This window comes from Acanthaster planci, linkage group LG21 (assembly GCF_054643075.1).
Source record: "Acanthaster planci isolate LZ-2023a linkage group LG21, COTS_SCS, whole genome shotgun sequence".
Classification (NCBI taxonomy): domain Eukaryota; kingdom Metazoa; phylum Echinodermata; class Asteroidea; order Valvatida; family Acanthasteridae; genus Acanthaster; species Acanthaster planci.
In genome coordinates this window covers 5,782,586-5,808,384 of record NC_141797.1, presented here as the reverse complement: position 1 = coordinate 5,808,384, position 25,799 = coordinate 5,782,586, and the positions used below count along the sequence as shown (strand labels likewise).

Genomic DNA, 25,799 nt, shown 5'->3' with positions numbered 1-25,799 from the left:
ACAGTCTCAACGCAGTGCCAGCAGTTATCAGATCATTGTGGCATACAAGGATTACACGAAAGCGGTTATCTTAAAAGGCTCCTCTGCCAATCAGCAAATTTACGTCTATCACCATGATGGAAACTATGACGCCATCACCAGAATGCAAGCGTTCCTTAACAGAGGTTATTTCTTCGTCAGGTGTCTTTGTCAGGAAAGGTCACGACCACCCAGAAGACCACGTCAAGGCTCTTGCAAACTTTGCTTCCAACCCAACTGTGAAGAAGGAGACTTGATGTATTGCCCTGGGTGCAATCATAACGGGTTTGTGCTACGACAATCACGCCGAGATTGCGGTCAGTTTGTTAGCCGTAGACATCATGGAGGCAAAGACCACAGATGTGGAGAAAGGTTCTGCAACAAGTTCTGCAAGGTTCTGTGCAGAGAGTTTGTTCTTTTCGGTCGCTTGGACCGAGAAGAACAAAAATATGAAGACAGATAGCATTCTTGACTGAGTCTCTCGTTATTAGTGGTGCTTCTTCAGAAGACCCCATTAAAGAAAATACGTCCATGTACAAAGAAGTGACCAAGGTGAAAGACGGAGACGGTGTTGCTTAATTCAGGGCCAAATCGTAAACTGCTCAAGTAAAGCTGTACCAATTCAACAAGCCGACAGAATTTTAAAGTCATTTGTTAAAATGGGACAAATTTGGGCTTTGTTAGGCTAGAGTACTAATAATGACTAAGTTAGAAAAGGTATGGTTGGAACGGAGCAAAATAATTGGGATATCAATTAAAATGAATAACAAAGGCAAGTTGTGTTCTTTCTAACGGTTACAGTGACATTTATTTTGTACAACAGCGAACCCTTTTGTCATATTTTGTAAAATCTTCTCTCTCTTGGGGTGTATTTGAATTTGCAAAGTTTTTGTGCGAAGAAAATCCCTTCAATAAGCTGGTTCCAAACATAAATCATATTACAATGACAGAAATTAATTCCAATCAATTTAGTCAACAAATTTTGTATGCTTACAAAGTGCACATCAGCCCCACACCCCAGCCCATCCCACCCCGAAAACAAATATTAAAAATTGGTGGGAGGGTGTATTCTCGGTTAATCGGGAAATAGATATTGTAATCGCATTTCGCTAAGAGTCTTTTCAGTGAATTTTATCTTGTTCCCCTTGCTACTTTTTGGAGGAAAATCTATCCATGTCATAACACCAGACAACTACAAACATGGTGAAGGCTTTGATGCGGACCTATAGTCTTAAAACACTTAAAATCTAGGACCTAAGTCCAATTTGAAAACTTGTATATAGCAATTACGATTACACGATTACAAAAGACTACTTGGTCTAGGAAGTACAATTTCCAAAGTTCCCTGTTTTTCAAAGTGAGAGGTACGTTTTTGTTCCAGAAAAATCGTTAACAGATGCATCTAGTCCAAATTACATTTATCCAAAGTTCCTTTTTCACTATTTTTTCCAAGTGCAAAGTGCATCACCTCAGGAGTTCTTGATACAGTGTATAGACTCAAACCGTATGCACTGCAAGCCTTATAGACCTGCCTACCAACCAACACTCACACGAACCGCCCTCAATTTCCACAACACCTCTGTGAAATTTGTAAAACACTGATAAAATTATATATTTTCCTTTCTCAAAAATGAAAACGCTTGTTGAAACATACACTTTAGAAAACATGTATCTATTTAAACGAACAAATCTCTAAACATATCGTCGATTATTTTACTATGTGACAAAAACCTGGAAAAATCTATCTTTTCCGATTTGGAGTTTCATGGTTCGATTCAAGGAACACTTTGACACAGTATTAGAGCCGAATGTTGTTTACTTTCTTAATTATCATAAACAAACATAAAAAACTTGGTGTCTTGGAATTTGAGTCCCACGAAGTGACAAAACCCTCCTTGGTCCCAGGGCAAAAATAAATACACAGCTCTGGAGCAGTCAAGATGCGAGTGTGTGCTGCGTGAGAACAATACTGAATGTAACTTTTTTGTACGCGTATAATCAAACAAAGGGACAAAAAGTTGTTGCAACAGGGGAAAAGGTAAGACCTCCAAATTTTACAATCTTAGGAAGTGTAAAGAACATTTATTGATGAACTACTATTTAATTAAAACAACAAATGTAGAAATTCGTGCTGACAAGCATTTTTAAAACTATACTTTGCATGACTTTGCAAAAAAAATTACCCGGTGTGTAAGACAAAAGAGGTCGAAAATGTAAGGTGAAAAGTATCATATTTAAAACTCCTTTTTCTTGGATGTCTGTTTCCACGATAGGGAGTTTCTTGTCTTGTCACTTCGTGAAATCATCGACAAGATATCTCGTCAAAACGGACTTTTAGAGAAAATATACTTCAATGTTTCAAAATGGCGCCAGTTTGCTTCCGTCATGAGCTTCAAGACGCAAAATCTCTATGTTCTGGATCCAATATCCATTGCTTCTTCACGGTCACATGCATTCTAGATCTGTATGCGAACAAACTTTCGCAGATATAATAATTAGTGATCATACTTATCGCGTCACTTGTACTTCTGAACACGTATCACTGAACGCAAACTGTTGCGCAGATGCACGTGTGGTGAACAACCAGGTATTTGCCAACATTAGGGAGGGGATCTCCGAAGAGGGCATTGTTGGCTATTAATTCACACTTGTTTCTTGCTTGGCATTTGTCCTTTACTGTTAACAGTGAAGCAGTTGCGTTTCCGCCAGGGTTTGGTTTGTTGATATGACAGTCACTGGTGCCAGTTTCGCGACCGTAGAGGGCCCACTTCACGTCAATGGTTTCCTCTTTGCCACACTTAATAGAGAACTTATTGTTTTCGCATACCAGTGTCTTCAGCAACGCTGCGTTGAAATAATAAGAACAAAAGGTTGAAATGAGTGCTCAGGGAAGAATGGTGATGTCAGGTAAATTGATAACAATGGCAATGAAAAAAACGGCAATGATAGCCACAACAAAAAGAAGAATGGTGGCGACAGGAGAAATAAAAACAGTTAACGTTTACCAAAATTGCCAGAATAAATGCATATTCAGAGGAATGCTTGTTAAATATGTTCAAAAGTGGCAAAGGAAGGATGCAGCCCCCAAAACATAAATAAATGAAATGAATATATCATTGAAATAAAACAATGTGAGAGAAATGTTACATGTGGCTGCACTTTGCTTTTCTTCCTTCCAACAAACGTGTCCCAAAATGCAGCCTTAGTTTCAGAGAGACACCAATGGTTGCGTGAAAAGGAAACTAAAAAAATAGTGGTTACTCCTATAGCGGGCGAAATGTGGCCGTCTGCTTTTCTGATTTCCAAGAGCCGTGAACAGGGTCTTAAACCTCCGGTTACGACCATTTCCTTTCCTGGGGATTGAAGACGTATAAACCAATAATTACAGTCCAGCCTATCTTTTATAATGAAAGATTCACATGTTTTCCTTTAATTCATTGCCCAAGCATGTGTCTATTGGATGATAGCTGTAAAACAGTATTTCCTTTCTCTGCCTCACGTGTCACTGATACTGCCGTATGGGGATTTTCCGCAGAAAACAATGTTAAGCATTGGTTTCTGTACGTCGATCTTCACTCCCAAAGAACAGAAATGGTCGTAGCCTACGGTTTCATGGCCCCATTCACAGCCCATTGAGGACAGAAAAGCAGATGGCCACTTTTCGGCCACCTATGTAAAATCTGCTTTTCTTGTATCACAAAAGCAGAAAAGTTGAATTCACGATTGTCGTCAAAGCATTCTATCCATTTTCCTACTTGTTTGACAGGTAAAAGGCACATGGCCACTTTTCGTTCTTTTAATTGCCTGTTTGTCTGTCTGTCTGTCTGTCTGTCTGTCTGTCTGTCTGTCTGTCTGTCTGTCTGTCTGTCTGTCTGTCTGTCTGTCTGTCTGTCAGGCTGCCCATCTGGCTGGCTGGGCGGTTGGTTGGTTGGTTGGCTAGTTGGTTGGTTGGTGCTTAAACTTAAGTTAAAGACTACCGCAGAAGTACGCTGAGTAACACTGATTGTCACGTATTTCATATTTTCGGAAGTACAAGTCAATTTTGACACGATATGTCTCTTTTAAGTAAGGGGATTTTTCGATTTCCACCAACTAATATGCTAGTAAATATGCTGCAAAAGCCCTTTTTTGTGTCAACTTTAAAAGCACGCAACATTGAAATTGCCACCAGCTGTGAGGGAACACCCGAAGAGCCTTTCATCCGGAACGCTTGACCTTGCTGCGTAATAACACACACTGCGCTGCGTAACAATACTTAATGTGCTGTGAGGTAACCTGTATCGAGTTGTAAAACTATTATTGATTGATGAAACACCTCTTTTTGCCCCTGAAAACAACTCTTATCGCGTAGTGAAGCAAATCTTATCGCGCAGTGAAACAACTCTTATTGACCCGTAAAACATTTTTTACCCAGCAATGAAACAACTCTTATCGAAAAGTGAAACAACCCCATGGCACAGTGAAAAAAAAATAAAAAGTTTACATCGGTAGTTTGCTTGTTCCCTGAGCTCTTAAAGGTAAAAAAAACCAAAAGATAAAAAGGAGTACACTATCTCTCCAATCACAAAATAGATATAAAAAAAAAAAAAATAAATGCACTAATACTCATTATAGATTGTAGGTCAACTCGCCCCCTGGCCGACTTGCCCCTAACCAGCTGCCCCTTACCAACTCGCCCCCTGACCCCCTCGTCCCCTGACCGACAAGTCCCCTTGGCCAACTCGCCCCCCCCCTTAAGTTTGCCAAGCTCGTATGGCCGGCCCATTCACGATTTAATTAAAAAAAAAACACACACACATACCATCAGTCGGAGATGGGGTCGGTGATTGCTGCCTGTTAAAAATAGGTTCTGGGGTTTGCAGCGGGCACTCAAGTTGAGAATTATCAAAGTTAAACTGTTTAAAGCTTTAGTGGTGGATGTTTACTGTTTGTGGAATTTGGGGTAAAAATATTTTCAGTATTATCGTGTGTATAGGCCATCTGCCCAGCTGCGTCCCTTCTGCGGACGTCAGTCATATACCAAAATATTAATGGGACGGAGGGTTCGAAGTTGTTGAACCTGAGGGTATGTTTGATGTACAAATAACCTGATCAGACAGTGGACGTGGGAAGCGCTAAGACGTTTGAATACATAAGTGATTAGTGCTGACGGCCAAATATCCATCACCGTCCGTGAGTCGTTCTTGTCGCATCGCTGCACAGTGGGCCAGCTCAAGGTCAAACTGCGCCAAACTTGTTTGGCGTATTTATCTGTGCTAATATGAAGGTACTGGGGGTTTTATGACCCGAGAAAGACAATAGACATAATTCCAAAACGCTGTGACGTCATTTAGATGCTGAATTTTTATTGGTTAAAATATGCGTGCGTCTTGTATTGTGTTTTTGACGAGAATTTGGAAATGACTTCTTTGATTACGTTTTTAGGTATTTCAATTGTTATACAAATGTATGTCAATGGTTTATTATCTTATTTGAAGCAATTGATCATAATATTTTTTAACCATTATGATTTTTATTTTGATTTTTTATTACTACCCGATCGTTGTTTTCAAAATGAAAACAGTCAGAACTGAACAAATTAACAAACGTTATTCAACTATGACCAAATCTACAAAAGATTTGTTTTGTCAAGGTATGAAACCATAAAAAATAAAGAAAATTAATTCTACGTAAACATAAGAATTAACCAGCAATCATTCATTTTGCGGTGTAACTCATTTCTGCCTGTTTGTGTTTGTTATTTAGTAGTTCAAATTAACACTTATATTCTAAGGGCATCAAAACAAAATATAGTTTTGGCAATATCATTAGAAAGCAGAATTATGCATGTTCACTTTATGTCATCAGTGGAAACGAAGCATTTCTTGTATTGTTATTTATGGTACAGGTGATTTAAAGGATGAGAAAACTTACCTGCACAGAAGGCTGCTATAGTTTGTAATAACTTACGTTATGACGAATCACTCTCTGAAGAATCACTTGGGTTGTGGGTTGGAGTAGGTGAGGATTCTCCTTCTACAAGAATGACAAGTTCGGGCTCCTTTGTCATCTCTCGGACTTCTGGGGGAACGGGTGTTCTCTTTTTCCTGTTGCACACAGACTTGCTGCTGATTACAATGTCACCGGTTATCATAAGTCTGTGAAAAAGTCACTCATTGTGTGTGTCCTTGACGTTTTTCTTGCGTACCTCAACCGAAAGAGCTTGTTATCTTTGTTCCGAGTTTCTTGGGCTTCTTCGCTCATCATGCCAATCGGTAGAATTGAAGATGAAATTATTTATGCTCAGTGGATCAGTAAGACATGGAAACTGACTGGCATTTTAAACCAAGGATACATTTCAATGCACAACTTCATTTTTTTTTTCATTTTTTTTTTTTTTTTGGCAGTATCCAAACAGTAGGGTCCAAATTTGTCGGGGTCTCTGGGAAGTCCTGAGGATAAAGCGGTCAGAATTACGTGAAATCTACGAACTTGATTCTCGTCAAGACCGCAGATGTTAGAGAATTTTGTTTCAGTGTTGAAAGCTCTGCGTGCAGTATTTCCGTCATTTGAAGTTCCATATCCTGGCTTCGGTTAGTCAACTTTCAACCCATGTGCTGATCTAAAAAGTTCCTGAATCTTTTTCTTTCTCTCTGCCATGACTGATCTGTCCTCATCTGACTGTATCCTCCACTTTTGGAAGGAAAGTCTATATGCGATGTGAAGCATCATTTCAAAGCAACGAATCCGTTTGTGTCGTGGGCAGAGTCCAAATTTGTATCTGTCTAAGACGGGTTGTGGAAGATGGTGAATATTATTGAAGTCCTTAGGTGTGGTTGAAGAAGTTTTAGTAATTGCATTGATGACTCTTTGGTCAACCACGGTGAAGTGAAGATTGTACTTAACGTAGACGGTCTCCTTTCTAGCTAATTCGCCTTCTACTTGGATGTTAAGATCAACTGCAATAGGTTGAAGTTGCTAGATTTCCGTCTCTTTGTTCTGATGTTATTCCTGGGATAGCTCCCATGTTTCTTTTTTTTTTGTATTGTAAATGGATTGGCCGACAAAAGCGCGTAGATGAAGGAACAGGGTTTTCCTATATCACTTGTTCCCTGTATTTCAGTTGCAATGGTATAAGTGTGGTGCAAAACCAACTCGAATCATCAAACTGTTCTGTGGTTGTGAATCTTTGTTTGTACTCACTTTGACCCGATGAGCCATCAAAACCCCATTTGCAAATTACGTCAAGAAAGAGGGGACGTTAATCTTTTGGTACCTTCTCATTTAGTTCGTGAACATTGTTCTGTCGTTGTTCCAATCTACGACGGGCTGTATGGTCTAGAAGACTTTGTAGAGACACTTTGGCCTACTCTTCGCTCACATTTATATTTTTTTGGTAACACTTCTGTTTTGCTACCCGAACAGCATTGTAAGGCGGATAGACATCTGCCTTTTTCTCTTTGCCAGCTGTTCTCAAGGTTTGATACGCAGACTTTGTCAAACCGGTTTCAATTAAAAGGGCAAGTGTCTCGTCAGGAGTAAACTTCTCAGGTGCAGGTGGGGGTGAGGAAATTATGTTTCTTATCTTTGCAGGTTTTGACGGACTCTGAATGGTAAATTGAAGATCATATCTCAAGTTTGGGTTCCTCCCATAAGCTCCTTGAGAAGCTGCAAAAAGAAGCTCCCGGTGCTCACTTTCCTGCAGCAGTGTTTGGGCCCTCCGTTGTTTTGATCGCTTGGAAAGTGAAGTCCAATCCTTGCTGGGTCGACCTGCTCCTGAACCCAATGCTCCCTCATCAGACCTAGAGACTTCTTTCACTTTAGAGAGCCAATGATCAACTTCCAGTGGGAACAACACCTCTGCTTGTAACCACTCTCCATTTTCCTCTCGAACTGAGATATGTTGCGGCTACAAGCTATCAATTTTCCCTTCAATCTATACAGAAAACTGTAGATGGTTGATTTGATCTGAATGTCCAATTGCTAGATACCGTGATATTCAAAGGAAAAAAGCATGCATCTCCCAAATGAGACTTCGGTGTTGGACAGATCCCCTGAAGACCTGATAGCTTCAGTTAACAGCTTTCTAGGTATGGATGCCATGCTGAACTCATGAAATAATGAAATGAAATTAACTTGGTCCCGATATTGCCTTTATACTCAACTAGTGACAACGTGCAATTAACTACCGGGCTTTCAGGGGGTTTGGCTTCGAATCGGTTAATTCAAGGACCTGCAACCTTGTCCCTGGATCACACACATCAAGAATCACTGACAGTTGGGGACTTCAAATATATTTGATTTAAACAGACACCCCATGTTTTTACCATGCCCCACTACGCAGCCGTTACAAGTGTTTTGGGGTCAACAATACGTTAATGATCATGGGCAGTTTGGAACTTAAATGAGTGCTCGAGTTTAAACAGGTATTGATGAGCTAGAAATGTATACAAAACGCTTTGTCTAATCGTTGTTGTTAACATGTATATAGTTTTCTGTCTACCTAATAACGACTACAAACAAATGAAAGATGACCGTGTCTACAGAGCGTGTTGGTTTTTTGCTGTAGTGGTAGAAGCCTCGAGGGAAATGCAACCTGTCACACGCATACGTTATTACATGCGGTTGAGTCCAAACAGGCGCGTCGGAGCATCTTGCGTAGCACTTTAAAATAGTATATCTTCAAAAGTCGCAACCAGTCTTTCTTTAAATTGTTCCTGAAGGTTAAGGCTTTTGGAAAATATAAGAGCTAAAGCGAGAATATATATATATATTGCGTGTGAAAAAAATAATGCATATTTAAACAAATTTTACTTGGCATTTAGAGCTTTTTCAGACTTTAATTCTATAGTGGAGGGGTTATGAATCTTATTTTCATAAAATATAGTTTGTAAACAACATCCAAGCCAATTTCCATGTCGTTATCTTTTGCATAGTGACCATGTCAGTAAGTTAAATTAGGCGTCAAGTTTTATTACTCACATTAGAAATGTTATAATTTTTAGTAAATCAATCGGAATATTGCCCGTGATAAAGATTTTTCGGTCGTTAATTTGTGCATGTAAAGTACCCCTGGACTATTGGGAACTAAAAAAAGCCCACAATCATATTTCACCTATTTTGGCGCAGTTTGACCTTGAACTGGTCAGAAGCGTTCGATTTTTTTTACACAATGGGCCGGCCATACTTGCTTCTTGCTTAGGTTTCGTCTAAACAAAGACAAATAATATCTTTTATACACTGCAATTACTTCTGTAAGCGAACTGACAATGGTCCAAGTCAGACGGAAGAATTGATTTCAAAACTTCAGTACAAATCTCTCAAAAATGTCACTGAAATCGATGAGAGTACAACTGGCCTGTGATCTTTCAAGTAAAGAATAGATTTCTACTTGGATTCCTTAAAACAAGAAGGCACCCTACGTTGTTTGAGAGATAAATTAAAGCTCTTTGTAAAGACCCCAGCCAGGTCGATAGTGCACAATGAAATGATTCTTACTGAGCGGTCATGCACCTCTTATCGCACAGTGAAACAACTATTATTGATCGGTAAAAGAACTCTTATAGCGCATTGAAACAACTCTTAGTCAGCAGTGAAACAACTCATATTGCGTAGTTACTTCACATCGACGTAAGAAACACACAAAATACGCAACAAGCCACAAACTGCAACGCGGACTTAGGAGAAACATGTCAGACAGAGGTGTCGCCGACAACACAAGCACAAACCAGCCGGCAAACAATCGGCAAAGTTCAGCCAGGTTTAGCTTAGTTTGCCGTCTTCCTGCGTTGAATAGCGGTGATATCCCCATACAAACACGCATGCTGGCATGACTGGCGGGCAATGATGTCTCTCTCTCTTAGTTCCACGAAGTTTGCCAATTTTCTTCTTAATGCTTAAATATTTTACCCTTATGATCAAGTATTAGCTGACCATCAATGAAATGCATGAAACTGAAGTACAGGTTTGGCATCTTGAGGCGGCACAATCAATCTAAAAGAGTGCTTTCCGTAACAAATCACGGATTTTCGACGCTTTTTTGTTTAAGTTTTGGGTGTATGACGCCATATACATCTCTTCCGTTCGTTTCTGCGTTTTCACGTCTTGCGGACCATCTGCATTACAAACAACTTTTACATGGAAATCAGGCTTCCCTGAGCAGTGAGAACTCTTATCGCGCAGCGAAACAACTTATACCGCGCGATTAAATGGACCGCACTACTACGTAACGTGGCCTTTATAGTCAACGACATTTGGTACCCAAAGGTTTGGATCTTGGTCAGCCCTTGGAAGGCGAAAAAGAGATATTCGTTACCAAATTGCATGGAATTGGATTTATTCACGTAATCGTAACTATTTATATAAGATGTGTAGGTCGGGAAAATAACGATATTATTTATGCTTTGGTTCATAGACATTTGCATGTTGTGTGTTAGCTGGGTACATGAGTAAAGCATTATTTCTATCCAGAAAAAAGAATTAAAAAGCCTGTAGTGTTACCAATGAAAATGAAAATCCAAACGGATGAAGTGTGCATGATAGGCAAACACTGAACACAAATATTGGACACCTAAGAAATGAAGCAGGTATACTCACGTGCTTCAAGATTGAGAGAACGGCGAATCTCATCCCTGTCACCACTAATCACGAGAGAGCTGAGATGCCTGGGCTGGAACGGTAGCTGGGGCTCTCGTACGATGACATGGCCGGGGCGTATCTCGTGGCACTGGCAAGGGTTAGGATACGGCAACGCCCAGCGCATGTGACCGTTTGCATCAGGCTCACTGGTCGTGTAACAGATGTTGCACGACGCTGTGGCCATCAAAACACCTGTATGACATTGTGTGGAACAGTAGTTATGTTACGGAGGGAAAGGCTAGATCTTGGAATAGGAAAGCGACGTCGTTTAACTTTATCAGGGGATGTAATAAGATCACACAAAGAATCTGATCGACACTTTTGCACTGTAAGTTTTATTCTGCACTCCCACTCACCCCTCAGCCAGCCTAGCACCCCTGATTTTGTATCCCACGTTCTTAAACAGCTATGGTTTTGTCGTCAAGACAGTTTTAATTGATAAGTAACAGCTACGGCAGGCGGAAGGTCTGTATTCAGGGATATCAGGGTTTGTTTGCAGGCTTGAATGGGGCCACCCAGGAATCCTTGTGGTTTGGACTGAACACTCAGCCCGGCTCATGGCCAAGCTTAAAAGTGATGGGCCGTGCTGGGAAGATTTCTTGTAAAACACGCATCAACACATAAAACAAACATACGTAAATCAAGAAAACACATCTGCATAATTTCAAAATGCGCGGAAAAATGTCAAAAATTATAGTTTTCATGACCCTATTTCACTCCCTTCTCGGAGCAAAAGCTAAACAACAGCCGTACCGAAAGTTTTCTGAAGAAATTCCCAAGAATCTTGACGTCATAGGTCAGAGTGCTTCATCCGGCGACTGTTTACTGTTACGCAACGATGAGTCGACATCTACATGTACGTAATGCCGTACCGTAAGTGTGTGTGTCATCATGTTAGAATCAAGCTACGATAATTCCCGCGTTGATGCTTTTTCCGGTGATGAAAGCGATCATTCGTCATGTTCGTCTTACTCATTTAAGGAGCAGATGAGGCACAAGAAATATTGCCTTATGAGTTCGAGACCAGAATACACTCAGAAAGAGATTTTGCAACTCGGGGCTGTTGGCCACGGGCATGGCGGCGACCCGGAGGATTGACAACACACTGACTAATTAGGATTTTTCCCTGCCCAACGTGTATTACAACACTGTATACTCAGTGATTGACCCGAAGGCTTGTGAGAAAACCGAAAAGCGCTCTCGGGTGGGACTCGAACCAACGACCTCCTGCTTACTAGTGCAGACCGCATAACCACTCGACCACTGAGCTTTGCCGGTGTTAGCTGGCTAGTTCGAGTCAGATGTAGCAGCGGGAACCGCGAACGACTATTTCCAAGGATGGCAAGCTCGGTCGCCCCCGGCTCAAATCCATCCTTGGAAAAACACTGACTGGTAGTGAGTTTGCCTGCATCATTATAAAAACGTGTCTTTCTGAAAAGAGGTAATTGTCCTACCTACTATTGCCTATTCAATAGCTGTATTCGCTGATGTTTGATAAATCATGTTTTAAAGTGAAACATGCTCGAAACCAGGTGACGCGACACAGGTTGATGTCGGGTTAGGATTTGTCTTTAGAGCTCTCTGCCTACCGGAAAAGCTAGATTGCCTTCCTTGTATTTTATCTGTTTCGCCAGTTTGGTTGTTTTGTTGTGTGTTTCAGTGATTTTGGGGGTAGTTTATTGTCCATGGGTATAGGCTAGCCTGTATACTTTGTCAAAGTTAGTGTTCCATTCCGACAATTTTTTTCACCGTGCACTGCGAATCGCTTGCTTGGACCGATCAGCTTTCTTGCCGGAACTATGCATTCCGGTCGGGAAAGTCGAGTCGGTCCTATGACGTCACATTTTTGCCAAGATTTGACTGCTCTCCTCATTGACCAAGTTCGATTAACTTTTGCAAGAGCCAAGGCAAAAACTGAAAAATTACACAGAAAACGCCAAGTTTTGTTGATCTAATGGCATAAAAGAGGGTTTAATCCAATTTACTGTTTAAAAGACGGTTGAAAATTAACATTTAACTCTACATGGCCCATCCCGTAAGAACCTGTTTGAATAGAAATTCATGGAAATACTGCAAATTTCAGCGGTTTTCACAGGTCTTGAAATGAATTTATGACGATATACAAATGTCATGTGGTTGAACTCAGTTAAGAGAGCCCGTGTTGTGCTCGTATAAAACACCTTTAGGAGCACTTGTCCCTTACCACATTGTCTTATTCTGCTCTTGAACTAGATTTCACCGATTTAACCCATGAAGAGACAAAAATCTCGCTTGGGAGTAAAGCTTGGATTCGAGAAAATCGCATTTGACAACGCAATTTGTAACAGTGTATATGTTTTGCCAGGGCGCTTGCTAGGTGCAAAATATTTTCATCTATATTACATATCTGAAAACAAATTTGTCTCCCCGGGAAAATGATGACGAATTATTTGAATGTTGACACCATCTGTTGAGCAGCCAAGGGTCTTCTAATTAGACAATTCTTAGCTTGATATTTCTGAGTTGCCTACAACTGCTGTAATCTGTAGTTCTTTTTGAATTCTGAAAATGTTTTGCTGCTTTCGCCAATGTTCCTTGATGTGATATTTTTTTAAATGACAACATCGATGGATCATTTTTTTCCTTTAATTTTTATTTCGATTTGAGCAGATATTTATACTAGGTAAAATGCCCAAGAGAAAACCTGTTAACCTACGATCGAGGGCAAAAAAAAAATTGTCCATTTAATTGAGAATTGTGCAAAGTTAAAATGTTTTGTTCATAGGAAAAGCATTACCCCCGCCATACCAACAATTATAAGATTTGATGAAGACAAACACAAAACAAAACCAAAAACAAGCAAGAACACCAAGATACAAACAAAAATAAAACAGCAACAAAACTGAAATTACCTGAGAGTAGGAGACAAAAACACTTCATCTCGCCAGGCTGAGTGGAGCATCGTGTTGTGGTCCGTTACCAAGTAACGAGGTTCTGTCTGATACCAATAATAATTGCGCACACAATCAGTCTAATGAATCGCCTCTCCAAGACACCGCTGCAGCAATGACGTCACCGTCAATTCGACAAAGCAGTATGTCATAGCTATTGGAAATATCAATTTCCTCTGAGAACAGCGGCAAATAAGGCGTTTCATTATATTTGGTTGCATTGTGAAAACATTTCATATTCTACAGTGCTAGTTCTCAAAAGGCAGACTACGGTATCGAATTACATGCGCTTGCCATACTGCAATCAGTTCCTGATGTTTGATATTAGCATCCTTTTGATCACCTGGCTATTATCATGGTGTATCATTGTGTTACAGTACTGTGTAATGTGAACTTGAGGGTTTACCTGTATGTTTAATCTCAATATCCAAAAACATCATTTAACAAGCGAAGTTAAAACTACTTTGAGGTGTATTTGGTAGTTGCCCGTGTGTATTTAGTGTCTCTCTTTCCACATTTAGTAATTAACTTTTGTAATAAATCGTCAATGTTTTTACAAAGAGACACTTCGGCCCAAAATCATGATTTTTCTTTCTTTTTTTTTTTCAAATATCTGTTTGGGGGCAAAATCAACTAGACTATGCGATGCCAACAGCTTGTTGTAATCATTATTTGCCAAATCTAATGTTATCAGCCAAATGACGATGATCTACCTGGGGCAAATTTCAACTATACCACATTTTGCATTATTAAAAAGAGGTTAATTTGTCTTCCGTAGATGTATCAATAAAGGGCATATTCATAAGCAAACTCGTTTGCATTTTTCATGAAGAGGCGAATTTCACACGGAAAATGTAAACAAAGGAAACAATATTGAACCTGGCATACGTTATAGCAAAATAACACGCGTTTTCAGGAATAGACAAAAGTCATACGAATTTTACCGTGTTCGAGAACTGACGAACGTGTTTGTACAGAAATTAAATGATTTGAATCACTTCTATAAATATTGTTTTGCAGTTTCGTGTGTAATTTAAGATCCCCCCTTCCATTCAGTAGCATTGGGTAAGATTTACACTCCGGTGAGAAATTGTGGGGCACAGGTCTCGAGTGGGAGGGGCTCGTACCCGCACCCCCCGTCATGCCCCCCGCATTGTATTGGATATAATTAGAGACAGGCGATATTTTTCATATATTTTATTTTCCCTCCTTCACCAATACAAATCAGCAAAAGTTTGATGATATATCGGAGAACCTCGATGTTAGATTCCCCTTAATTTGGATTTAATCAAAACGACATCTGCAGATACCAACAGAGAAAGAACATTTTTCTTCAAAACTGTCTTCAATGACGGTTCAAAAAGTACATTTCTTTTATTTAGATAAACAGAGATGTTCCAGTTTTCCCCCACTTCCAACTTGTCTAGACAGTTTAAGAAAATATCTCCTACTAAAACTTGCATTGTCCCATTAATGCAAGTCTACACGCAAAAATGCCTATACTATATGCATAATAATAGAGCTTGCCCTCGCACTAAGGTCCACTGTGCGTCGACGTTTGACGCGCCCCCTTGCAGCTTTTAGTATTTCCAATCTTGTCATGACAACTGCAGGACAGTAGGCGAGGCACCACTTTGAAAAAACAATGTGCAGCCCTGACATGGTTTGGTAGGTCAGCAATCAGTAAAAAGCTCCTGACTTACCCGGCTCACCCACTTACTCTTAGCCTTGCATTTAGGGGCCTCTCTGTCGTAATTATCTAAGTACTCCAAGGGGCAAACTGTCAATTTGATAAGTACAAATGACCTACTACTGATGGTATTTTTTCTTCAATATGTTTTATGCATGCAGTTTCGTTCGGCTTGTGCTGAGTTACACCCTCACTTTTGTCAGGCCAGAAAACGGCAGAATTGTTTGAATTTTAGATCTTAGAAGTTCACTCACATTCCACCTTTTGCTCAGATCAATTGATCATGTCTTACAACGATCCAACAGGATTGTTCTCTGAGGCATTTCCGATCCTCGAATTGCTATGGGCATAGAGGAAGGACACAGGAGTTTTTAACTTCTTGCTTTCTGGCATGCTTGAGCGCAATTAGTGCTTGCTACTCACCATCTGTTTCACAACCACGAAATCCCTTTGTACTAAATAATTGCCGCTGTAATTATTCGCTAATAATCTTAATCCTTAAATCTTTGTGTATTGAGATATAAGAAATTGAATATTCATGCGTTTGTTGGTGATTGACATGATCTTATAACGTGCTTGGGCAGCTGCTTGTATTACGACATGTAGCCTAAATGTACAAGTGCAGTCATTGCCCGTAATGAATTACTGCTTTCTTCTGGAGTTATTTGGGAATAAGTAGCCCCGTTCTTTACAAATTTTTTTTTTTGTTTGAATCAGATACCGCATTTGCTCCTTAGGAACTTAGCTTCCAGTTGTAGTCAACATTTTGTCGGCCAATTGTTGCCAGATTCGCACCAAGTCTTTGAAAAGTGATGCATGGATAATGGAACAGATTTTTAACATAAAGAACTTTATTCATGATGGCCCTTGTCCGGCTAAGATGCAGGCAGAACTCGGGCCTTTCATTTTTAATTTTTTCTCTTATTCGTCTGACTCGGCGGCGACAATCAGTGAACACTTTCAAGTGCTAGAGTTGCAACTCCTTCCGTGTCCTTCCTCTATGCTCTGAGACACGTGATCGAGATAAATACCAGTATTTCAAATGATTGTGGTTAATAATGGTTTTGTGCCGCTCACACGTTTAAAGGTACATTGGCTAAATGGCAGAGTTGGATATGTTGGATATGGGTGCATCAACTAAACTGTAAAGAATGATAATTTCCTCTGTAACTAAAGCTATGTCTAGTATATGTGTGTAGTATAATTGCCAATGGTGTTTTGTAATGTTAAAAATAATGGGCGGTCAGTCCCAATTTCAAGGTATATGGCCAGGTGTTTCCATCATCTGTATCTGACAAAATGAGGAGTGTTCCATAATTTAATTAATTAAATTGATTAATTAATTAACTGAAATTAATTAAAAGCCGCAATGGACTCCAGCGTGTATTCAAAGCCCAGGACTGCATACATTTCGTTCTGTTCCGTCTAGGTTCACTGAGGTAAGCAATGAAGAACACAAGCGATAAGTTCGTATCTTATCAGCTGAGATGCAAGAGTTTCAGCCTTATGATGATGAGGCACTGCATTGGTTAGGACGACTTGAAATAATCATGGATGAAATGCTATCCCGTCCAATTTTTGTGTGAAGAGTAGAAGTAACATTGAATTCGTTAGACTTTGGCGTGCAAAGTTGACATTTATTCCCGGAATAGAGATATCTCTGTTAAGTTTCTGCTTCCGAGGTCGGCAGGTCGCCTTCGACGTTTTGTGTTGAAAAATCTACTATCTTGAAAGGCTTTGAATCATGTCTTAGTACTTGTACTCCCGTAGTTGTTTACCTTAGGAAACGTGACATGCCCCCTGCCTCAGTGAAACTTTGTGCGTTACTTGACAATGACCTTCTCGTTGAGCCTGTGTGTGGGACCGGAAATATAATAGAAATATCTCTATTAAAACAGGACGTACAATAGAGATACCTCTTTTAGGGATAGAGATATCTCTTTTAGGAATAGAGATATCTCTTTTAGGAATAGAGATATATCTTTTCCTAATAGAAATATCTAATGAGAATGGGCATATCTGTATACGCGGAATAAATGTTAACTTTGCACACCATATTGACAGTTTGACGTTGTCATTGATTATACAGAACGCACCAACTAGAATTGCATCGGCACTGTCTTTATCATTATTATGCATGGCCGCGAAATCAGGCTTAGACGTATTATACAGGAGGTGGATGAGTGCAACGGACAATAAGGCCAGTTTTGTGGCACGGGAGACAGATTCGTTATTCATCGATGCTGGTATATTCTCTTGTGAGAGATTTACCCTTCGTGTATCGTGGGCCCTGCCTGATCCCGAATGGAGAAGGGCAACTGAGTAATATGGAAAAAATTAACTACTGTAGTTAAATCACTTTTCCCTTGGCTGCAAAAAAATATTCTCCTAAACAGCCCTATTTCCTGCTAATAAAACACTAAATGGATAATGAATATTATTCAAATAAAAAAAATTACTCTGTCTGCCTCTCCATGTTGTAATTCTTGTCTTTTTTAAGTTCCATCTGACGAATTTTCCAGAAAGGGGGAATATACACACTGAGGTATTGCTCCTAAAAGGACACCGAGGTAAAAGGGTCATAATACTTCTCTGTTACATTGCTTCAGGAACCACAACTATGAGCAGCTCAACTGGTGTTTAAATATTTATTCACATTGGCCTTGCCTTTGATGGAAGGCTTCATATTGCTTTTGTTGACACAATGGCATTATTTCCTTCTGTTTCAGTGAAAACAATGGTTAATGGGAAAGAAAATATTAAATGTGCATAAAACATGAGGCATGGGCGAAAGCATCGGGTTGATAAGCTGATGCAGAATTTGCTAGAGGTTGTATTTTCCCGTAATATTGAGCCTAGAGGTCAACGATTCATGATAATAATATTATGGCTGAATTTAGCTGCAGAAGCATTTGTCTTGACTTTAGTTTTCATTTTTTTTAGATACACAGACCCTTATTTATTGCATCCTACTACTTCTCGAGGTCCCCATACTTCCTATACCTCTGACGTGTCAGTGCAAATAATATGCACATGTGTAAGCTCCAATACGTCATTTTTTTTACTTGAAATGTCCGGGTTTTGTGATGGGAAGACTTTTTTTCTGTTCAAGTTTGAGTTCAGTATAGGCCCAGTAAACTAAGCTTACTAGCTCAGCTTACTTCGAACTAACATTTATTCTAAATCCACAACAATGCCAATATACGTGGGAATAATGTGACGAGGAATAATATCTAATCCCAATATTACCCAGAAAAATAAGTTCGGAAGTACTTTAAACAGAAATGCCGACTGTGAGGTATCTTTAAAGCTTGAATTTTTATGTGGATGCATACATAAACGACCAAAAGGCCAAAATTTCTGACAAATATGCAATCACCGCCTTACAACCTTAAAAGACAATAAATATATAGATGAGCAAATACAAAACGTCAAGCTGGACAAAACACTTCAGGGGTTTGGGTTTCCTGTTTTTGACGCCGTCTTTCGAGAACTGCGATTTTACAATAGACCGATCGTGCCGGTTGCGTCACTTGACCTAAAGTTGGTATCGTTCCCATAAATGCAAAGTGTGATTTAAATACGCGCTGTTTACCAAAAATAAAACCTATTTTTGTACAGCACAGCTGATTTCCTCGGCATATCAGTATTGTTTGAGCACAGATCCGGATGTTTGCATAATTTTGGTGACACTTATAACACAGTTTGCTATAGGGGTCGCCATTTTTTGGTTGTCATTTGATACCTACTTCAGGTCACGTGACCTAAAGGTCTATTTATTGAACATCTGTGTTAGCAGCGGACGACATTTTGATGTTAACCTTTGCCATATGAACGTTCAACCATATTCAACCAACCTGTGGCGCGTAAACTGTGCACGGTGCTTGATATCGCAACTTAAACTTTAGTCTTTGGCAATGTGAATAATGGTTACCTTACTTAGTTGACTTCACAATCAAGAAACACGGGTAAAAATAATGACTTAATTGTAAGTGCAGCCATTCCGCTGTTCAAAAAAATAAATAAATACACTTCTTTCCGATAGTTTTTTGAGTAGACTTCCTGAAATATTCAGCAGAAGATGTATAAAGAAAACACTACAAAGTGTATTTATTTAATGTAAATGGCGATATTCCTCATTAGGAATCACTAGATTCGTACAGAATATTAGTTACCAAATATATTAGGTTAACGCGTCAAAAGGCAGATAAAAACATCCAAACTTGGCCATATACAAAAAATGAACAGTGCTCGATATGGGTGCTGCACAGTCAAGCTGAGATATTTCAGCATTGAATCTTCAAAATATTTATCGTCCAACTTGTACGATCCTTGATATCAACGATGAATGCTGTTTCTTCGACATGCCATCGACGGTTTTCGCTTTTTGAATAAACTGTGTCCTCGCTCGATCACGTTTGTAAGAATATGGAACTTAATTGAAATGTGGAATATGGAACTTAATTGAAATACTGTTTTTATAGGGACTCATCTATTCGTTTGGTACTGTGCTTACCAACCTGTTCAAGGAAAGATGTACTAGTTGAGCTGCCTCTGAACATGTTAATCTATCAATGTTTGGGAATTGATATTCCGTACGCCTCCAGTGAAAGGAACATTGCCCTTTACATTAATAAATACACGCTGTAGTGTCTCCTTCATACATCTGCTTTGAGAATTCTATTTGGAAAACTACCGAAAACGAAGTATGGATAGTAAGTGCAACGGAGTGCCATCAAATTATTAGTGTTACTCAGTTGTGAAGTCACCCAAGTAAGAGATCTGGCGTTATGCTTGCAACCTGGATGGCATGGTATTATGCAAATCGCTCTTGCATTGACTGAATATACACACGACATCAGAAAGGAAGATAATGATCCCTTTTACTCAGGTTGTTTAGTGTAATGTTGGACCCTACATAGACACAGTACTTAAAATGTCAAAATGCTTAAAATATTATGGAAACTCTCAGTTGTGAAGTCATCCAAGTAAGAGATCTGGCATTAAAGCTTGCAATCTCGATGGTATGGTATTATGCAAATAGCTCTTGCATTGACTGAATATACACAAGACATCAGAAAGGAAGATAATGATCCCTTTTACTCAGGTTGTTTAGGGTAATGTTGGACCCTACATAGACACAGTACTTAAAATATCAAAATGCTTAAAATATTATGGAAACTCTCAGTTGTGAAGTCTTCCAAGTAAGAGATCTGGCATTAAAGCTTGCAATCTCGATGGCATGGCATTATGCAAATAGCTCTTGCATTGACTGAATATACACACGACATCAGAAAGGAAGATAATGATCCCTTTTACTCAGGTTGTTTAGTGTAATGTTGGACCCTACATAGACACAGTACTTAAAATATTAAAATGCTTAAAATATTATGGAAACTCTCAGCCTCTTGAACGTAGACTGTATTTAACTTCAAGGTTTACTATACTCGATTACTTTGGTGATGTCATGAAGAACGATGGCTGGTACAAAGTGAATGGTTACTGTTGGCCAAATTAATGTCATCAATGTAGGCCATGTGGATGTTCAATGTTGTGAAAAACACAGAGCGCCCTCACAAGACAAATAAATGTTTAGGCTTTTCAGTGGGTAGGCTTTAAATTAATTCAACATGGAAACTCCAAGCCTTAAAACTGCATAAACAACACAGTGCTCGTTATAGGACTTTTTAAAATCATACAATTAACCCATATTTCATAGGCAGCACCTGTTTATAGGCGTTTCTTGTCTTTAAACGTTGCATGTGGCAAAATTCCCAAAACAAGGGAAATGTAGGCCTATACTGAGGTATGGCTCTTCGAAGCTGAGGTAAAAAGGTCATGTTGTTTTTATATTGCCCACGTGTCAGGTACAACTATTAGCAACTCAACTGGTGTTCAAATACTCACATTCGCCTTGCCTTTAATGCAAGGCTTCATGACGTGCCCAACGCACTTTTTATTGAACTTAATTAAATATCAATTAACACAACAGCATTATTTCGTTCTGCTTTAATGATCACAAATCAATGGCTATTGGGAAAGAGCATATTAAAAATGCCTAAAATGTGAGGCATGGGCGAAAGCATCTGGTTGATAAACTGATGCAAATTTCGTTGGGGGGTCTCCTTTTCCGAATTATTTATTATTATAATTTTGTTATAGAAATATTTGTTTCGATTCAAGTTTTCTTTTTTTTTTCAGATACCCAGACCCTTATTTATTGCATCCTACCACTTCCTGTGTTTCTATACTATACTCTTTATGCGTAAGTCTGACGTGTTAGCGCAAATAATATGCACACGGCTCCAAAACGCCAATCCAGATTTTGATACGTACAATTTCCATTTTTTGTGATAGGAAGACTTTTCTTTCTTTCTTTTTTTCAAGTTTCAGTTCATTTTAGGCTAAGTAACCTTAGCTCACCAGCTCAGCTGAACTTACATCTGCTTACTTTAAAACCAAACGTTTTTTCAAAATCGACAACAATGCCGTGACCTATAGTGAGTATCAATCCCATGATAGCAAAATGTGATTTAAGTGCCGTTTACCAAAAACGGCATCTCGGCTCATCAGTAGAATGATTACTTAACCGAATGTCTACTTTAGGTTTGAAATGGTAAAAGACACTTCTATTGTATAATTTACGTACAGAACCCAACTTGAATCTTGCCAGAATAGGCCTCCCGAACCGCGCAAAGTGTAACGCCAGCCCATTGGCCGGCCCTCCGTTACGTACACTCTTTGTCAGTGGGCGTGTGTATGCTGGTTCCGGTGCGGATCTCCCCCCTGCTTCCGTGGTTATGCCGGAAGTCGCAGAGTACTGGCTGCGAAATTCCTGCCTGATTGGTCCAGGTGGTGTGCGCTGGTTCCACGATACTTCAAAAAACTTAAAATCTACTTGCAGAAAAGGAGAAAATAGGGTTGTCTTCTTTGGGAGCATCGAATAAAATTTGCTGGTGGAAATTTGAAGTTATTTTTTTAGTTTCCACTGTTGACGTGCTACGAAGACTTCTTTAAGTAAATTCCCAATTTTTGCTGGCAGAAAAGTGAGTTTTTGAAATTGCTTTATGCATATTCCCAAAACCCGAAAATCTACTAGCAGAAAATGAGAAAATGGTGCTGTCCACTTTTAGAGCATGACAAATATTTTGCCGGTGAGAGTTTGAAGTTCTTAGTTGTCCACTTTTGACGCACCACGAGAGTTGTTAAAGTAAAATCCAATTTTTTCCTAGCGGAAAATTGCGTTTTTGAAAATGCTTTAGGCAAAGTCCAAAATCCCAAAAATCTACAAGCAGAAAATTGTGTTGTCCACTTTTGACGCATAGCGTACCGTGCATAAATGATGCATTTGAGTGTTGCTGCTGCGGCCCTGGGTTAGTTAGCGCTTACTCCAATTGAAGTAGAGAACCCACGTAACAAAACAACCCTTTCAATCACTTTACTGTACATTGCTTTTGTTGATTATTGTTGAATAAATTGTATCTCCTGCACCAACGATTCTCTTGCCAAGGATACTTTCTTGACAGGTTCATTGTGTACGTTTAACAGGGACTAATTGACCCTCAAGTCACAATCTGCGGTATATTTCCTTCAAAACGGACCAGCACGCTTAACCTAGGTCGCTCTGTGTGGTCTCTCGTCTAGGGAAGAACCTTAAGTTGGGAAGATATACTCTGCCACTAACAACTTAGGGTAGGCCCGGGAATGCCCGCCACACTACCCAGCCCTTCTAGAATCTCATCAAGGTGTAGAGACAAGAGGTGTTTGGAATTTCTGCCTTGAATGTTGCTGGACACACTATCTCTTGTTGACATGAAAACACTGATTCTCTAAATGAGCAGGGTTTTTTTATTTTCACTAAGGAAGACCTGCTCAGCTTTCCTGGAATTGGCCAAAGCTCAGTTCCAGACTTACCTTCCCTGACTGGGACAACATATGAAGTCATGGAATTACTCCAAAACCTGAACGCCAACAAGGCACCTGTGCCAGACAGCATGCTTGCTAAAGTTTTAAAGGAGTGTGCAGACGTGATTGCTCCCATACCTCACAACATATTTTAAGTCAATAGATAGTGGGAAGTTGTCACTGGGCGATAGCTAGGCCAACTATCGTCCCGTTTCCCTAACTTGTATATCCAGCAAGTTACTTGAGCATAAAATACACTGCCATATTATGGCTCATATTGACCAACAACACATATTTGATGACTGTCAATACGGTTTTTCTAAAAAAAAAACTAGCAGCCTTAACTGAAGATCTCGTCAGGATTCTTAATAAGAGAAGCCACGTCGACCACATTTTAATGGATTTTAATAGAGCCTTGGATAGGGTACCCCCATCAACGCCTACTAACCAGGTTACATCATCTTAATATCAGAAACAACATAAAAGATTGGATTGGTTATTTTCTCACTATGCCTCACCAAACCGTCGATTTTAATGCTGACAATCTTCAAACTTCAAACAGTTTTAGGTCCGATACTATTCCTCATGCATATAAATGACCTCTCCCGTTTGCAGATAACTACATTCTGTATAGGGAAGCATCTTCAGAAAATGACAGTGTCGCCTCGCAACAAGACATATACTCACTATGTTAGAGGGAGAAATCTTGGTAAATGAGATTCAATGCTTCAAAATATTTTAGGATGCACATGACTCATACAACAGAATCCAATCACTCACCAATTATGAATGAGAGATACTACTCTAAAAGAAGTGAATCAACATACATATCTTAACGTGGACTTTTCAGTGTCCACAAGCATCCACCATGTAACGTCTGGAGCAAATAAGATCCTTGGCCTCCTGAGAAGAAATTTGAGACTTTGCAATGAAACGACCAAAGCCACTGCCTATAGGATGGTTCGATCAAAATTAAATCATTGCAGCAGTATATGGAATCCACATATGCAGACACTCACAGAAGAAGTTGAGAAAGTCCAGCTCAGAGCAGTACGATTTATCAAAAATAGTATAGACGAGCAAAGAATCGAACCCGGACCGCAGAGGTGGAAGGCGAGGAAAGAAACTCTAAGTCAACTCGACTCCTCATGTCACGTGACCCAGCGGTCTGTTTGTTGGAAATCTAACTATGGGAGGCTGGTGACGACATTTTGATATCACACTAGGCCATATGAACGTTTGACCTTCGCCATATCAACCAACCTATGCCATGTGAACGGTGCTCGGGACTTGATATCGCGACGTGAACGTATGTGGATGCTGCATCGTCAAGCTGAGATATTTCAGCCCTGAATCTTTACAATATCCAACTTGCACCACTCTTGACATCAACGATGAACGATGCTTCTCAGACAAGTCAAACACGGTCTTTGAATTTTCGAATAAAGCACGAGTTCCTCTCTCGATCAAGTCTTTACGAAAATGGAATTTAAAGAGCACTTCTACGGAAAACAAGTTTTCTCTGATTTATTTGCCTCTGGACAAGTAAATCTAATGATACTTGGTAACTGATAATCCGTATGAATCTACTCGAAGAAATATCGCCCTTTACATTTAATTAATACACACCGTAGTGTTTTCTTTATATATCTCCAGCTGAATATTTATACCGAGATAGAACACACGTCTGAACTGTAATCGATGTGCCACGTTTGCTGTGTGTTAATTCTACATTAACTAGACATTAGAGGTGTCTTGTGCTAAAGTTATCTACATCATCCAGCAGCGTACCTCATTAAACCTTTTCGCTTATTAACTCATTACGAACGCATGCGCACAGAAGGCCTTGGCGGCAAAAATTGTGAACGGGCCATTGAAAACATACAGGGGACTATTTTGATAATTTTCTCTCTGGCTTTTCTGCTTTTGTTCAGTCCTTTAAATTCAGGAGATCCCATTAAATCGTTTTTGCTATCAATAATCTAAGGGGAATTTTCAGAGCTTTGTAAAAAGACTTTACAATCGTGATTTTTCCAGTTCGTGCGAAATTGCCCTATCTGTTCATGCTGTTTTATAGAAAAACAGCTTTGAGCCCATTCCAACACCATTATAGAAGTCCCATCCATACGCACTTCAAGCAAGATAAGATCCAGGTGCTGTTGGTCATGGGCATGGTACTCAAATCGTTATAGAAAAAAAATCAAGTATCTGGAAAGTGGACTGCACTAAACTTAAACGTTCACTAAATTTACGTACGGTATGTCATGGCAAACGATGGATGGAAGTGATTGGTTAATTTTTGCCAAGTTAATATCGGCCGTGTGGGTGTTTGATCGTGTCCAGAATCCAGATTAATCCCAGACGACAAGCCCCGTCTCAAATATTCATGCAGTGATAGCAGTTTTACATTTGATAAAAATCAAATTTCGAGCCTTCTTTCGTACATACGTGTAACAGCGTTGGTTGTTGGACAGCATCAATGATTATTGATGTGTTGGTAGCTTTTGCGTCGTTTTTACGTCGCACTTGCAAAATAAATGGCGAACTGTGTATGTTTTATTGTTGATCTTTGGCAAATCAATGTTGGCAATGTGGATGTTCGATCTTGTCCAAAATACAGACCGCCCCACACAACAATG

At 39.6% G+C, this 25,799-nt stretch overlaps 1 protein-coding gene across 1 annotated transcript; it reads right to left on the bottom strand.

The window, feature by feature from the left end:
- Positions 1 to 587: 587 nt before the first annotated feature.
- LOC110989999 (latrophilin Cirl-like) lies at positions 588 to 24,330 on the bottom strand. Its single transcript, XM_022254748.2, has 4 exons — positions 23,988 to 24,330; positions 13,527 to 13,612; positions 10,594 to 10,827; positions 588 to 2,862 (listed from the first exon to the last, which is right to left on the bottom strand). Exons 2-4 carry the CDS (start codon positions 13,552 to 13,554, stop codon positions 2,558 to 2,560), a joined length of 567 nt encoding a protein of 188 aa, XP_022110440.2. The 5' UTR covers positions 13,555 to 13,612; positions 23,988 to 24,330; the 3' UTR covers positions 588 to 2,557.
- Positions 24,331 to 25,799: the final 1,469 nt, after the last annotated feature.